This window comes from Erigeron canadensis, chromosome 8 (assembly GCF_010389155.1).
Source record: "Erigeron canadensis isolate Cc75 chromosome 8, C_canadensis_v1, whole genome shotgun sequence".
NCBI classification, from domain to species: Eukaryota; Viridiplantae; Streptophyta; class Magnoliopsida; order Asterales; family Asteraceae; genus Erigeron; species Erigeron canadensis.
Window position 1 is genome coordinate 988,963 of NC_057768.1, and position 15,735 is coordinate 1,004,697.

At 30.4% G+C, this 15,735-nt stretch overlaps 1 protein-coding gene across 1 annotated transcript; it reads right to left on the reverse strand.

Moving 5' to 3' along the window:
- Positions 1 to 5,810: 5,810 nt before the first annotated feature.
- Positions 5,811 to 10,049, reverse strand: LOC122578233 (serine/threonine-protein kinase PBL34-like). Its single transcript, XM_043750143.1, has 6 exons — positions 9,845 to 10,049; positions 8,090 to 8,424; positions 7,861 to 7,996; positions 7,248 to 7,384; positions 7,040 to 7,163; positions 5,811 to 6,450 (listed from the first exon to the last, which is right to left on the reverse strand). Exons 1-6 carry the CDS (start codon positions 10,032 to 10,034, stop codon positions 5,948 to 5,950), a joined length of 1,425 nt encoding a protein of 474 aa, XP_043606078.1. The 5' UTR covers positions 10,035 to 10,049; the 3' UTR covers positions 5,811 to 5,947.
- Positions 10,050 to 15,735: the final 5,686 nt, after the last annotated feature.

Below are 15,735 nucleotides of genomic sequence, written 5' to 3' on the forward strand. Positions count from 1 at the left end.
CTTTGTTTGATTCCTGATTTCTAGTATAAGTATTTCTGTTTTGATTTTCCTTAATTTATTCTAGGTAGTGGGTTACTGGACGTTGTAGTCTTATGCTAATGTAAGTTGCTGTAGTACGCATTCAGTTTTCAGTTTATCATACAAGTACCAGAAATGCTTTCCCCTTTCGAGCAATCCTTTCTCTTCTAATAGTTCCTGTGTGTAGTGTTATTGTTCCCCTTATATTGCTTGAAGACCCACTCTGTTTTACATAGATCACATAGCGGCTTTGTCAACAATTGGACTACACAGTTGCAAAGTTGCAATCAATACATATTGCAGAACGTTTACACTTGCGTGCAAAGTTGCAAACAGAAACCATAAAACATGGATAGTTAGATATTACATGCATAGCAGCCAAAATATAGAAGCATCACTGCAGCAGTCACTATCAGTATGTTTAACATGCTACATTAGCAAAACTAGATTATATTGCTAAAATATAATGCAACAAAAATATTTTTCCTCATCAATACGGTTATGTTCATCTTCTTAACTCCTTTCAGAGTTGCACTTGTCTGAATGTGTTCTGGTTTCTGTTTAGTCAAATATCTTCTTGACTTGGACCATGTTCTTTAGTATAAAACTAGATTTTAGACCCGTGTCCAACACTGGACACAGGACTTGCGATATTATCTTCATACATTTAATAATTGAAGTCATAAAAGTTTACAATTTTGAAGATATATATGATTCTAAGTGTTATACTTTGTAAGTTGTTATACAATAATTACATGAGACATATTGATGGATTTGTTTGTCATAGTCATTCCACAAGGCAAATGTTACAATATTTTATATATTATAATCCTTTTTTGAAACCAGTTATACTCATAATGTGATATTAAACATACTTGTGAAAAATTAGAGAAAAATCGAGAGTTGTGATTGACCAATAAACAAACTAATTAAATGATGAAATATTATAAAAAATATTCTCAAGTTGATGGGACTAAATATTATAAAAAGTATAATTTAAGTATTTAGGCTAAAAAATATAAGTTATTGATGGAAAACAAAAAAGTGTAAATTAGTGAGATTTTTGCTACAAAAATTAATAATGATTATTAGGATTATGATGACAAAAGCGAGAATCAATTTGACGAAATATCAACACATGGGGCTTACGATTTTATCAATATTAGATGTTTTTATTACAATTTAGAACATAATATACTATTTTGAATAAAAATTGATCGATATATCAACACTTTGAGTTTTATATTAAAATATTTTTTTCAAATATATTCATCGAAGTTGTCTTAAAATGTTAATATATTTACATCAAATAAATTAATTAATTTTATGTTTATATGATAAAACATAATATTGAATATATATTAGTTATTATTCAATTGGATATATATATATATAGAGATTATTTTTTTGGATAAATATTAACTATTATTTTATTAGATATATATTAATAATTATTATTTATTTAATATATTAAAATTATTGGGTAAAAAGTGTAAATTTGTGATGGAAAACAAAAAAGTGTAAATTAAAGTCAAAATTGAAAACAATTGTCAACTTTTAAAAAATCGAGAGCTGTGATTGGTTGATAATTTATTAGAGTAACTGTGTTTTAGTATAATAAAAGATTGCTAACATAAAAGAGATTTGGGTCTCACATTTTCTTGACTCGGACCTCTCATACCATAGTTGTTTTTTAAAGAGGTTTATGTCTGAATTTGAATAGCATTTTTGAATGTTTAGAGGTGGTTCAAATGTCTAAAATCTGGATTATTATAGTTTGTTTTAGTAAAAACTAGATTTTAGACTCGTGTCCAACACTCGACACTGACTTACAACATTATCAATAGTGAATCTTCATACATTCAACTTATAGAAGTTTGTAATTTCAAAGTTAAAGAAATACGTAAAAGCTAACTGTTTTTCAAATGTCAAGAATGTTAGTGTATATAAAGCAAAATAATGTGATAAATGGACATTTAAAGCATATATCTTCTTTCATCTTTTGCAAAGTTGTTGATGCGTTCAAACGAACAAATTTCAATTTATACGTGATAAACCTTGTTCGCATTTTTATTTGAATCTATATGAATATATTTCTATGATCATTCACTTCAATTTATACGTGATAAACCTTGTATATGACTAATAATACGGTTACTTTTTATTCTAAATAATAATGGAAGATTTACATATATATCTCATTATTGAGATATAATTACATATTTGTTCAAAGCATGCTTTAAAAATATTGTATTTATACATAAAAAATTTGCAGTTTGGATTGATATGTAATTATGTCCCTATGATTATATTACGATCAAGAAAAAAAGACATAATGAGGAAGTAGCCTATGTATTACATACAAATATACCACACATACGGTATCGTATAAGGGATTTTTTTATTTTGTTTGTATTTTTTGATAGGATTTTGCAAACCATAGCCCCATGGTTATGGTTAAGCATTCTATTTTTGTAATATTCTCCATTAAATGCCATCATTATTAATTTTATAAAGATCTTTAATTTATCTAATTATAGTAACTTGTTAATAATTCAATATTGATCTTTTTAATTTACACATTCTTATAATTTATAGAAAACATAATAGCCATGCATGTTTCAATGATTAACCCTTATTGAGAAAAAGAATACAAATCATTCATCCATTAGGAGTCATCACTTTTACTAGGTACCATCTCGTCTCTCTTTTCTTTAAAACTTTTGTACGTATATTTTATTAGCGGTATGCTGTCATGCTATCTTTTATTTATTCATATTTAATTTGTTTATGCACATTCTTGAATGTCACACTAGTTTTAATTCTAATGTTTTATGGTTATATACAACAGTATTGAGTCATGCGTAATATTGATCTGAATAGTATTCCAAATGAGAGTGAGGATGAACTATTGATTGACCAACTATTTGAGAATGAGCCTTTTGTTGGCCAAACCTTTTCGACCTTTGAAGAGGCACACATATTCTACAAAAACTATACCATACAACATGGTTTTTCAATTTGCAAAGATCGATCTGCAAAAAATTAAAATGATATGGTTGTAAGACGTGACATATATTGTCATCGCAGAGGGAAGAAACCATTAAAACAACTTGACCCTTCAAAAGATCAAAGAAATAGAGAGTCTATACGATGTGAATGCAATGCTCATATACGTCTTATTTTAAAAAAGAGTTTTGATATATTTCCCGAAGAATGGCATATTACGACATTCGTTAAGGATCACAATCATGAATTACTTTCACAAGAAGAACTGCGTTTCCTTCCTGTTAACTACGTCATCACTCAAGAGGATGAGCATGAGATTTTGTTATACAAAAAGGCTGGACTTAATGTACGACAAATTATTCAAGTGATGGAGCTTAAAAAACAAGTGAAACATGGTGATCTTTCATTCATTGAAAAAGATATTCGAAACTTATTTGTAAAAGTGAGAAAAATGCTTGGAGCGTTATTTTATGATTGAGTTTTATTTTTCTTTGAAAATAATTCGACACAATGTAGGTACTTATCTTTTGGAACTAGATGTTATTTGATTGGCTCTGTTCTCTTGTTTTAATGCAATGTTTTATTCTGTGAATTTTCGTTTTTTATGATCTCGCATTTTCCGTCTACACAATTTATATCCTAGTGCTTTATAATGGAGGATAGTTAATATCGAATAATTAATAGGCTACTATAATTAAATAAGTTATATTCTTTATAAAATTAATAATGATAATATTTAATGGAGAATATTACAAATATAGAATACTTAACCATAGACATGAAGACTATAGTTAGCAAAACCCTTTTGGATAATTATCTTTAGAAAAGAATTCCTAATCACTAAAACATTATGTTGTAGTTACCAAAAAAAATTATTTATTTATATAGATAAATCATTTGTTTTATTTGTTAAATTTTTAAGTCAAATAACTAAATTGATAACATTGTTTAAAACTTTAAACAAATTAAAACACACATTGATGATGTACCCGCTACCACACAGGCTAATCCCAACCTAGGGTAATACGTAAGAAGGCTACGGACTAAGAAATCACCCAAGGCTTAACGCAGCCTGGGTTAAAGAAGATAAGCACAAAAGAGATATCACCATATCGTTTCCTTAAATAGTGGAAATTGTTACTAAAGATGAAAAAGGAGATTACGCGTAGGGAGACTTCTTCTCCACGAAAACCACTATCAAAGGAGGGAAACCCCTAAATCATCTAAGAACACACATCACGGTGAAAAACCCTAAGCAACAATAACACACACTAATCGGCATACAAAGGAGGAATACTCCTACCAACTGGGAATCGCCAACAAACCATTCTAAACACCTTAAATCATCATACTGAATCAGATGTACAAACAATTGGCGCCATCCGCGGGACGCCCAGTCTCTACCAACACAAACTTCACAAAAAAGAAAAACCCAAAACTTTTTCTTTTCCTTCACTTCAATTCCCTATAGCGAGACTAAATTCCCAATATGTACACCACAATAGAAAGTAATTAAACAACCACCAAGCGAACAGATCCAGAAGATTCACAAATCCCGTCAAGAGATCTGTGTTTTCCCGCTCTGGAAAATGTGAAAGCTAGCAAAGACCCGCTAATAATACACGCACAGATATTCAATATCTCTCTGCGAAGGGTATACATCGATAACGGAAGCGAATGTGACATTATATATTTATATATGAACACTTTTTCCTACAATTACCAGAGGCGATTAAGGCAAGAATGATGAAACCTGCGGGCCTGGTCGCAGAATTCACCGGAGACCGAGTATGGCCCTTGTGGGAAATAGATCTAGATTTCACACTGGGGGACCAATATGAACTTTATACATAATTCATGTTATCTCTCAATTAAAAAGGTATATTTTTTTCAATTTCAATGTTACTTTGTGTAATAATAATTCTCATAGTTGTAATTATCAAAGCATCCAATATTAATAATGTCGTGAGTTTCGTGTTTAGTGTTGGACACGGGTCTAAAATCTAGTATAAAATGAGTGAATAAGTAAAATAACATGAGGCGAGGAAGGCCATTGAGGAAGAGGGCACGGAAGTGAAAACGCATCTTCTTTAAGTATTGGAAACCGACCCTTTCATAAATATTCATATCCACGTAACATCGTTTTCACTAGGCGTAGTAACAACTCTTTTCTATAATTATGGCCCCTCTAGATACTTGAAAACCATATTATTAAGGAAAATATATGATTCATTATGGAAAGCTGTTCCATTTATTGGTAGATATGTATAGCCGTATGTAAGATTAGGATTACTATATATATAAGATTTATTAATAATATATTAAGTTTCTTCTTACATATTTTGATATCACAATAGCACGATTGTAATGATACCTTTTCCAAAATGTGTATGTCATTTATAAGAACATAACAATAGTGGGTTTATCAACTGATAGAAATAATTATCTACGTATCATGCCGATTTTTGACATGGTGGCATAAACATCCTTCACCCTTACAAATATTTATAATCCCTATACTGTCAACTAGCAACGGCCAAAAACCGGTTTTGGAAGAAACCGGTTGGTTCCAAACCGAAACCGGTTTTGGTTAACATGATAATAAACTAGTTTTTTAGGCATGTTTACTGTCAACCGATAAAATATCATTCATGCCCATCTAAAGGAAAGCTGTTTGGATGAAACTTTGCCCAGTTTACTCCTATCATATGGGGTGTTTCAAAAATTAGTTCATATTGGCGAAAGCTCTAAAGCTATAAAACTAGTTCATATTGCAAGAAAACTTTGCAAATCCTTGCTCATTCATTACTCATCTTGAAAGTAAGAATTTTACCAGTTTCTACAGCAATTATATTTGAGTCAAACTACTACTACCTGAAAAGTCATCGAAGCCACAAGCCCACACCCTGTGACCATATAGTTATCTGACAGGTCTTGGAGACCGTTGAAAAGGTTGATCATTATGACGGGGAGACACATTCGGACACCTTGAAACCGAGAAGTTCCTCATTGGCGGGCCTCTTAAGCCCACACCATTTCTACTTGTCTGGTTCGTGCTGGCCCGTTCACCCTGTAAATGCAGTGCCTGGAAATATGGAGATGAACAAGCCATATCTTTAAGGTTTACGAGCGGTTGAAGAACTTCATAAACCTCACTCATTAGAGGTCTAGCTTTCGGGTCACGGTTAAGACAAAGAGTAGCCAATTGAGCAGCCTTTTGTGCACCTTTTACTGAGAATCGACCTTCAAGTAAGGGGTCGATTAACTGATATAATCTTCGTCTCTCACCTAGATATGGTCTCGCCCATTCTACAAGATTCTGTTCCTCTTTAGGTCGGGTTTTGTCTATTGATCTCCTCCCAGTTATCATCTCAAGTAGCACCACTCCAAAACTATACACATCACTCTTAGATGTCAAGTGCCCTGAAAATCATTAGATATGTTAGATATGGATGGAGACACAAATCCGCTTCTATTTTATCTCTAGTGGTCAAATGGGGAAAACTAGAAATGAAAATGTTAATCTGACAACTTAAAGAGGCAAGTTCGGGTCAACATATAGAAGAGAAATTAGCCAAAAGGGAAATGGGTCAAATGGGTTCAAAAGTCGCCTAAAGTTTACTTTCAATGCACACATGATACTTCTTAAATTGCTTAAGTTCAAAAATTAGATTATGTGGCGATAAATTTTTTCGAAGTAAAATGAAATTAAGCATCTGAGCCAAGTGGTTTCTACCCCGTTACGGAACATGCCCACTTTGCAACTCTAAGTAAAATGAAAAGATTGGCAAATACTGACTAATAAACATGTCAAATGGGTACAAAGGACAAAATGCACAAATAAGTGTAGGCAGGCCAATCCAAAGTATCACGCATCACATACACTAGAGTTTACCCAATTTGACCAGTTACCTTCCCTGTCTATTCTGGCACCTCTATAATAACTAATAGGTTCACAAAACAAACGTAATTCTGTTAGCATAATTGATGTCGATTGCGTAAATGAATATACCTGTCATCACATACTCGGGCGCAGCATAGCCATGAGTACCCATCACACGAGTAGAAACGTGTGTATTATCCCCTTCTGGGCCATCTTTAGCAAGTCCAAAATCAGACAGCCTGGCGTTGTAATCCTGAAGAAAGAATGATATCAAGTACGATAGGAGTTATTATGTTGTAGATCAGTATCATGAATATAAAGGTCAAAAGCTACGAACCAGATCTAGTAATATATTTGAAGTCTTAAAGTCTCGATAAATCACAGGTCTTTCAGTTTCCTCATGAAGAAAAGCAAGACCCTTTGCAGCGCCAAGAGCAATTTTTATTCTAGTCGCCCAAGGTAGTGGCAAGGACCCTGTAAACATGGTTCTTGTTCCATCAACTTTGAACTCTCTATTAAACATTGAAATATTTGATTGATTTCAGGGCAAATTGCAATACATCAAGGTACTTTCATTTCAGTTTTCTAACTTTAGCCATTAGTTTAATGGCACATTCAACAAATGGAAAGACACTTTCACTTTATTTCTAACTTCAATGAAAATCGTAATCAAACCATCTAAATTTGAAAACTTTTGTAAAAATCATTCGGACACACGTGCATTTTACAAGGTGTCCAGTCAACATTACCTAGAAAACCATCTTTGAAAAATCAATTGGTTTTAGTAATGATTTACGAAGTACACTGACCAAATTATGTAAGTTAATTATAGGAACATCCTGATACAAAAAAAAGCGCATTCAGGAATATTTTCAACAAATTCATCCTATTGAATGCACCCGATTGGATACATGATACAATTTCAAGGATGGGATGAAAGATTTGCGTACTTCTAAAAAGATGATTTTCAAGACTTCCTCGAGGCATGAACTCATAGACAAGCAATCTTTGGTCATCCTCGATGCAGTAACCAATCAACTTAACCAAATTAGGATGCAAGAGATCACCAAGAAAATTAACTTCAGCCTGCCACAATGTCAACATTAAGAAACACTATCAACACAAAAAACACATCTAACAACAATTTACGAGAAGCCCAAAAATAAAAGCAGCCCATACAAGCCATTCTTTGTGTCCCTGAGCTCCATCATGATTGAGGGTCTTGACCGCAACAGATAGACCAGTGCCAGGTTTTACGGGCGTAGTACCATTCTCGTTAATCCATCCTTTAAAAACGCAACCAAAGCCACCCTCACCAAGGAGACTCTCCTGTCTAAAGCACCTGGTCGCCGACTTAAGTTCATTGAAACTGAATTTTCGAAGCTGTGATGAAATTTTTAGCTCGTCTGTCACATTTGGTGTAGACGTGGTGCTTTCCCCATTGCTAGTGGTTGCAGATGAAGCAGTTGCAACAACAGGTTGGTCTAAAATAGTCTCATTTGTAGATTTACTTTCTGCTGGTTCAGTTGATTGACACAAAATTAGGGGAAAGAATTAGGCAATAAAACTAATACATTGGATTATTTTAATGAATCCTATTGTCATCTGTTAATTCAGCTATGGTTGTTTGGCAAAATATGTATCCTGATTCTGATTATTTATAGTCAAATTAAAAATGTTTGGAGAGACAGGCTTATAAGAAAACCAAGCATTAAGATAAATGTGATAAGCTAAGTATCTATAAGTTTAATTATCTGATCTTCACACTGCATGTGGCCACAATCACTTGGAAAAAACACATACAAAGACCTCCTTAGAGCATTTACTACAAACCAGAAACCCTTAAAAAAAATTATCAAAAACATGAAGTAATCACTGCATTGCCAGCGACACCAAAATTTCCTATGTATTTCTCATTTCATATACATTTGGAATCTAAGGCAATCCCATATCCATTATTCACTATCACTACATGATCATTAGGTCAAGTTGGAACGGTGGCTTATCATTCTACTACCTTCATAGCTTAGTAGCATGACCTTATCAAACACATTCTACTTACATTAAAATTTCACAATTTGCAAAGGATCCAACATGCCTAGGTTATCCTTTTTCAAACCATGTAAACAATTTACGTCACTAAGTTCCAACTTTTTTCCGTATATAACTATTTTAGACATTAACATATAATCAATAATCATATTGAAAACAGTTTAGCTAACCATAGCAACACATGAGCATGCACTTTAACATCAATGAAAGCCAGATACAATTGACATACAGAAATGAGATAACATCAATCCGCTTCATTAGAGCAATTTTAATAAAGAGTCACCATCATAAGAACTTTTCACCTTAATTTGGAAAAATAAATCATTTTACTTAACATTTACCATTTAAGAACGATAACTTTATTTCAAAACAGAAACCATTGAATGCATAAGATTGACATACGCAAATGGGATACAATTACAATGAAAATGGATTCAGAAAAATGCGCAAAGGAATTAACTTGAATACATATTTACCATTCTAAGAACCTAAACTATATTTCACCATTTAAAAACATATAAATATTCTAAGAGGAGATGAGCTAAACAAATTGTTTATAAACTTATTTTTGGGATAGCTCTTAAACTTATGATTTTATACTAAAACAATCAAACAATTTTATAATCGCCTCCAAGGCGGCTTATTGGTTAGGCAAACTAATGTCCTCGTAAGAGGCCGTGTATATCTAAGTCAAAGACTTGTTCTAACGGAGTAACCCGAATAGGGAAACCCTTTTCAGTTTACACATATTTATTCAAACACTTATATAACCACAAAAGAAATGACACAAATGGGACATGATCACAAAAGTGGAGCTAAAATAGAGATAAATAATAAGCAAATCATCAAAGTGGGCAAAAGCAAAATGGTTAAAAGATTTACCATATGGGATGCTACTAATACAATTAGTACTCTCAACTTTAGACCTTGTGGATATACATCTTCCCAAGAACCTGAACTTAATCCAACACCCTGTTACTTCAATCTCATCTTCATTTTTCTTATTATCCTCTATTTTATCTACACTCAAATTTCCTATTTTTTTAGAATCAATGCCTATTCCTAACCCCATATTTTTTCTTCAAAAGACAAAATATCCACTAAAAAACACTTTTAGTCAAAAAAAGATTCAACAAGTCAAACAGAATCACAAAAAGCAAGTTTCTTGAAAAAGAGCCAAAAAGCCTTTCACTATCAAGAATTGAGCTTTTTTCATAACCATGAAAAGGGTGTACATTAAATGGAAAAAATAATGATACCCAGATGAGAATTTGGGTTAAAAAGTTGTAAAAATAATCAAATGAATGTGACCCGAATCAAGAAAATGACATGCAAAAGATTTTCAAGAAAATGTAAAGTAGTACTAGTATTTTCTTGATAAAGACATGATCAAACAACTATGACATTATTATTATTCTTATTTATTATGTTATATAGACGTAGATATATACATATACATACATAATGTGTAGGAAAGAGTGTGATTAAAGTTTTTTCTTTAAAGAAAAGAAATAAGGAGTAAGACAAGGGCAGTTATCGAGGGCCAACCAATAAAATCAAGATGAGAATTTATGTGTGAGAGGGGAAACGTGCGTTTCGTGTTTAGAAAAGGGGGAGGTTAAAGGAATGGATAATGTGGACAGTGGGTAAACAAATGTAAAGTAAATTACAGTATTACGGACAAAAAAACTACACCTACTTATACAAATATGGAAAGTATATATTTGGTGTCATCTTAATATGGGATTTGTTTATGTTTTATTGATAAGTATAAGTATTTATATTTATTTACTCGTAGATGAGATATAATATTTGATACGAGTAATATATTTTTTAATGTATCAATTTAATACACACGGGTATGTTTGTCACAAAAGCTTGGAGTTGGGCTGTGGTCAGGGGCTTGGACCTGGAGCCTAGAAATGGGGCTACGGGTTGGGGCTTCTATTTCAACACTTCTTCCACCAGCTTTTATTTTAAAGACCTTTCGGGGCTTTTATGAGCTTTTTTGGGCTGGGGCTTTTAAATTAAAATGCATATCAAAACAAGGTTACCGTAATAAATGAAGCTTCTTTTTAAAAGCTCGCGCTTTTAAGCTCCTAAAAGCCCCTAAAAGCCCTCTACCAAACAGACATGTAGCCTCAAAATTAGAAACGGTGAAAACACGTAAAAATTTTATTTTGATGTATTAAAAGTCTAAAAAATTAAAATAGTGTAGAATTAATTATCATCATTGCACGTTCAATATTTTGCTTAAATATATTCTTACTAAAAGGATGTCCGCGCGTTGTTGCGGCAACGACTTATAACGTGTGAGATGTCGTAACAGTAATACAGGTTGTTTACGTTACTTTCATGAGATGCGACGATGAATCATATAACTGTGGTTATCATTCTAGTTATAAGTCAAGGATTAGATGAAAAAATTAATAAGGTGTAAAAATTAACCATTTTAAATATATTTGTTAGGGTTATATAAGGGTAGTTTAAAGATATTGAAAAAAATACTGAATTTTCTAAAATAAAAAGAACAATAAATATAGATTTTGATATATTTTCTTTTGTCCAATATCAATTACTATCCATTAAACAATTTTCTCATGTTCGAAACTTCGAATCTTTACCTTGTTTAATTCCATTATTATTTTTCTAAACTATGTTGGTGTAACTTAAAAGAATATAAAGAAGTTTATCTTAATTGTAACGAGCATTATATCCACGTAATACGGCGTCGGTGGTAGAGAAGACGGTCTAGTGGTGTCGGTGGTGGTACTATTGCTAGTGGTGGCGGTATCAAGTGGTGTAAGTTGATTTACATGTGCTATTGTAAATTTTTATAGATAAGGGCTTAAAGTGTTACTTATTAAAATAAAGGTCTAAAGGTTAAATTAATTCATTAAGGACAAATTTGATATTTTATAAAAACTCTTTCCACAGTAGGTATTTATTAAGGGTAATTTAGTAATTTCGTATGTAACTATTTCTAAAAATGGGGGGAGTGGTAATTAATATAAAGGAGTATAGATGTAAGTAACTTTAAAGAATCTTAATATATATTATAAGGCAACTGATCTAACCTCAGTTGACCAATTACAACCCTCAATTTCTTAAAATTAATTAAATCAACACATGTCTAAATTAATTTACACTTTTTGGTTAGTCTATCACCAATTACACTTTAACCCTATTTAAAATAATCAATTTACACTTTTTATTTTTTCATCATCAATTTACACTTTAAACCAATTTAAAATAATTTATTTACACTTTTTTGTTTTTCATCATCAATTTACACTTTAAACCAATTTAAATATAATTAATATTTTATTGCATAATGTCTATTTAATAAAAAAAAATAGCTAATTGTAATCAAACTAATTGTAATATTGTTGTTATTAATAATTGTAATCGGATTATAATTATAATAGTCATTATTGTTATTAGTAAATTAATGACTTATTAACTAATCAAATTGCTCAATTTCATCAAATTAACTTCCGCTAATGTCATCATTTAGATTAACTATAAATTAAAATTCCTAATAATCATTATCCAAATATATTGTTATAATAGTATTTATATTATTTTGTAGAAAAAAGTCTTATTAATTTACACTTTTTTTGTTTTCATCAATAATTTACACTTTTTAGCCCTGAATACTTAATTTAAATTTATTTTTAATCATTAACTTGAGAGAATTTTTTAAAATTTACAATCGTTTAACTAGTTAAAAAAATTTCAACATATTAAATATTGTCTACAAAATATTATTACAAAACCTAATGACTTATTAACAAACATTAGATTAGATTTTTATAAATTATAAATATTAATGTTTAGCTTAATATTTAATATAAACACAATTTGAGCTCTATATACATATCCCAAACATAATAACAGATGACGATATACAACATCCTTATCCTAAACACAATAGGAATCACAGAACATGACACGATCACAGAACAAAGCACGATTTACAAGGGAAGGTTACTTGAATACTAAATCTAATCTAAATCACTAATAAAAATATGTACTCCATTCAAGATTCATTATATCTCTCAATCAAAAAGGTACATAATTCTCTCCTTTTTATATTTTAGTTTTGCGTATTAATGTTTAAAGTTACAATTGTCATTCAAATCAAGAGTCCTAATTGTTATCAAAGAATATGATAACAATCCTAATTGTTATCTAATTATCATATGACATGTGATTGAAAATAAACCTATGTGTATTATGGGTCCGCATCATGATCAATTACATATACTTGAATATCAAGTATATGATCACATGTTTATATTTTAATTCTTAATTATCTTTCATAATAATATCATATTACAAGTACAATTGCTTTCAAAAAGTTCTATAATAGAGAAATTATCATAACATGTGCCTTGTGAAATGCATACGACAAACAATTTCATCAATATGTCTTAGCTAATAATGACAGTGACAAACCTATGATTATTGTAATACAACGTGCAGAGTATAACACTTAGAACCGTATATTATCAAAATTATAAGTTTTTATAACTTAAATGTATGAAGATCCAATATTGAAAATATTGTACCCCCGTGTCCAGTGTTAGACACGGGTCTAAAATCTAGTATATATTAAAAGGCATCTCAATTGACAAATCACAACCCTTAATTTCTCAAAATTAATTAAATCAATACATGTCTAAATTAATTTACACTTTTTGATTTTCCATCCCCAATTTACACTTTAACCCTATTTAAAAATAATCAATTTACACTTTTTAGTTTTCCATAATTCTATCATCAATTTACACTTTACACCAGTTTAAAATAATTTATTTATACTTTTTTGTTTTTCATCACCAATTTACACTTTAATCCAATTTAAATATAATTAATACTTTATTGCATAATGTCTATCTAATAAAATGTATAGCTAATTGTAATCAAACTAACTGTAATATTGGTGTTATTAATAATTGTAATCGGATTATAATTACTATAGTCATTATTGTTATTAGTAATTGGAATCAAAATATATTTAGGATACAATTTTTTTTATATATAAACCGAATCCTATAAATAAAATTACAATACACGAAATCAGTGATAACTCTCAAACCAACTACTTTTATTGTTTTTAAGAAGCATAGATAACAAAAACGAATTTACTTTTTGCAAGACATCAATGAGAACCCGGTCAATTGTGTAATCAAGGTTAAGATATTGCTTATCTGGGAGAGTTTATATAAAAGAAAATTTGCTACACCATACAGCCTTGATATGATTTAGCATTCACTACTTACATTTCAATATCTCACTTATTTTTTAAGCATTTTTTTACATTTTAACGTATAAGTATTTTTTTTCGTTTTATATACTAATTCTTATATTGATAATGTTGTAAAACCTGTGTATTTTACATGGGTCTAAAATGTAGTATAAAGAAGTAAATGCTCTTTGTTTTTTTTCTTTTTCTTTTTCATTTTTCTAGTTACAAAATCCATTTAAAATATTTTCTTTTAAATTAAAATTTACAAATATCCATTATGGAATCTAAATTCTCAAGAAAGTAGATGGCGTGATATTAGACGTCATAAAGTGTTGGATAATGTGCATTTATTTATTTTTAATTGCTTGGGGGTTTCAATTATTTTGTTGTTTCCATTTGGATCGAACACACTAACCTTTTCAATGTCTAAGGTTTAGCGTCGAATATAGGGTTTTTGTTAATATATAGTAGCTGATACACGTGCGATACGACGGCGATAAAATACAGCTTGTGAGGTGTCGTGTTGTATTTCAAACCAAACATGTATTTACGTAAGAAAATGATAATATGGTATCTGCACAACGTAAATTGGTAGATAACATTATTTGTGAAATAAGAGATTAAAAAGAAATAAAATTAAAAAATTGGTACATAACAGTATTTGTGAAATAAGAGATTAAAAATGGGATATGGATCCTCTAAAGTTGTTTTCACCTTTACTAGTAAAGTTGAAAACATCTTGAATTTTGGATTGAAATCAAAGGTCAAGATTCAAATATCATCTTTGAATCTTGACTCTTGATTTTAATTCAAGGGTTAAGATTAACAGCTTTACCAATAAAGTTATAAATAACTTTAGAGGATTCCAATCCAATATCGTAGGAAGAATGACATGCACACATAAATCTTTTTAAAATATGCCTTTTCATTTTTTTAATGCATATAAAGAAGGAACAAAGAGAGCGACAACTTAATTGGAATAGTGTCCCTTTCAAATAGTAGGTCTTGGGTTTAATTGCCTTTTGCTTACAAAATAATTTAAGCTTACTATAGTATCCGTGCAATGCGGCGGCGGTGGCAGAAACGATGATCTCTTGGTATCGGTGGCGGTATTATTGGTGGTGACGGTGTCAAGTGGTGTATGTTGATGTAAAGGTGAGAGTGAAAAATTTTAGAAGATAAGAGCTTAGTGTGTTAATTATTAAAATCAAGGTTTAGAGTGTAAATTAATTCATTAAGGGTAAATTTGGTAATTTATAAAAACTTTTTCCATAGTGGGGATTTATTAAAGGTAATTTAGTATTTTTGCATTTAACTATTTTTTAACAACTTTCAAAAATAAAAGGGTTAATAATTATTATAAAGAATTATAGATAGTTAAAATACAATGGTTAAAGAGTTAATTTTGACATTTCAATTACCTATGTTTAACAAGAGAAAAAAATAAAGGATAAATAATATGTTTCATAAGGGATTAAAAATAATAATATGATAAATAAATAATTAAAAGTGAAAAATC

Bases quoted from the DNA above. Each gene is read 5' to 3' on its own strand.
- LOC122578233 (XM_043750143.1), bottom strand. From the start codon at position 10,034: ATGGGGTTAGGAATAGGCATTGATTCTAAAAAAATAGGAAATTTGAGT. The intron at 7,997-8,089 runs GTATGGGCTGCT...ACATTGTGGCAG, and splicing joins AGGGACACAAAGAATGGCTT to GCTGAAGTTAATTTTCTTGG. The intron at 6,451-7,039 runs GTATATTCATTT...AATGATTTTCAG, and splicing joins GCCCGAGTATGTGATGACAG to GGCACTTGACATCTAAGAGT.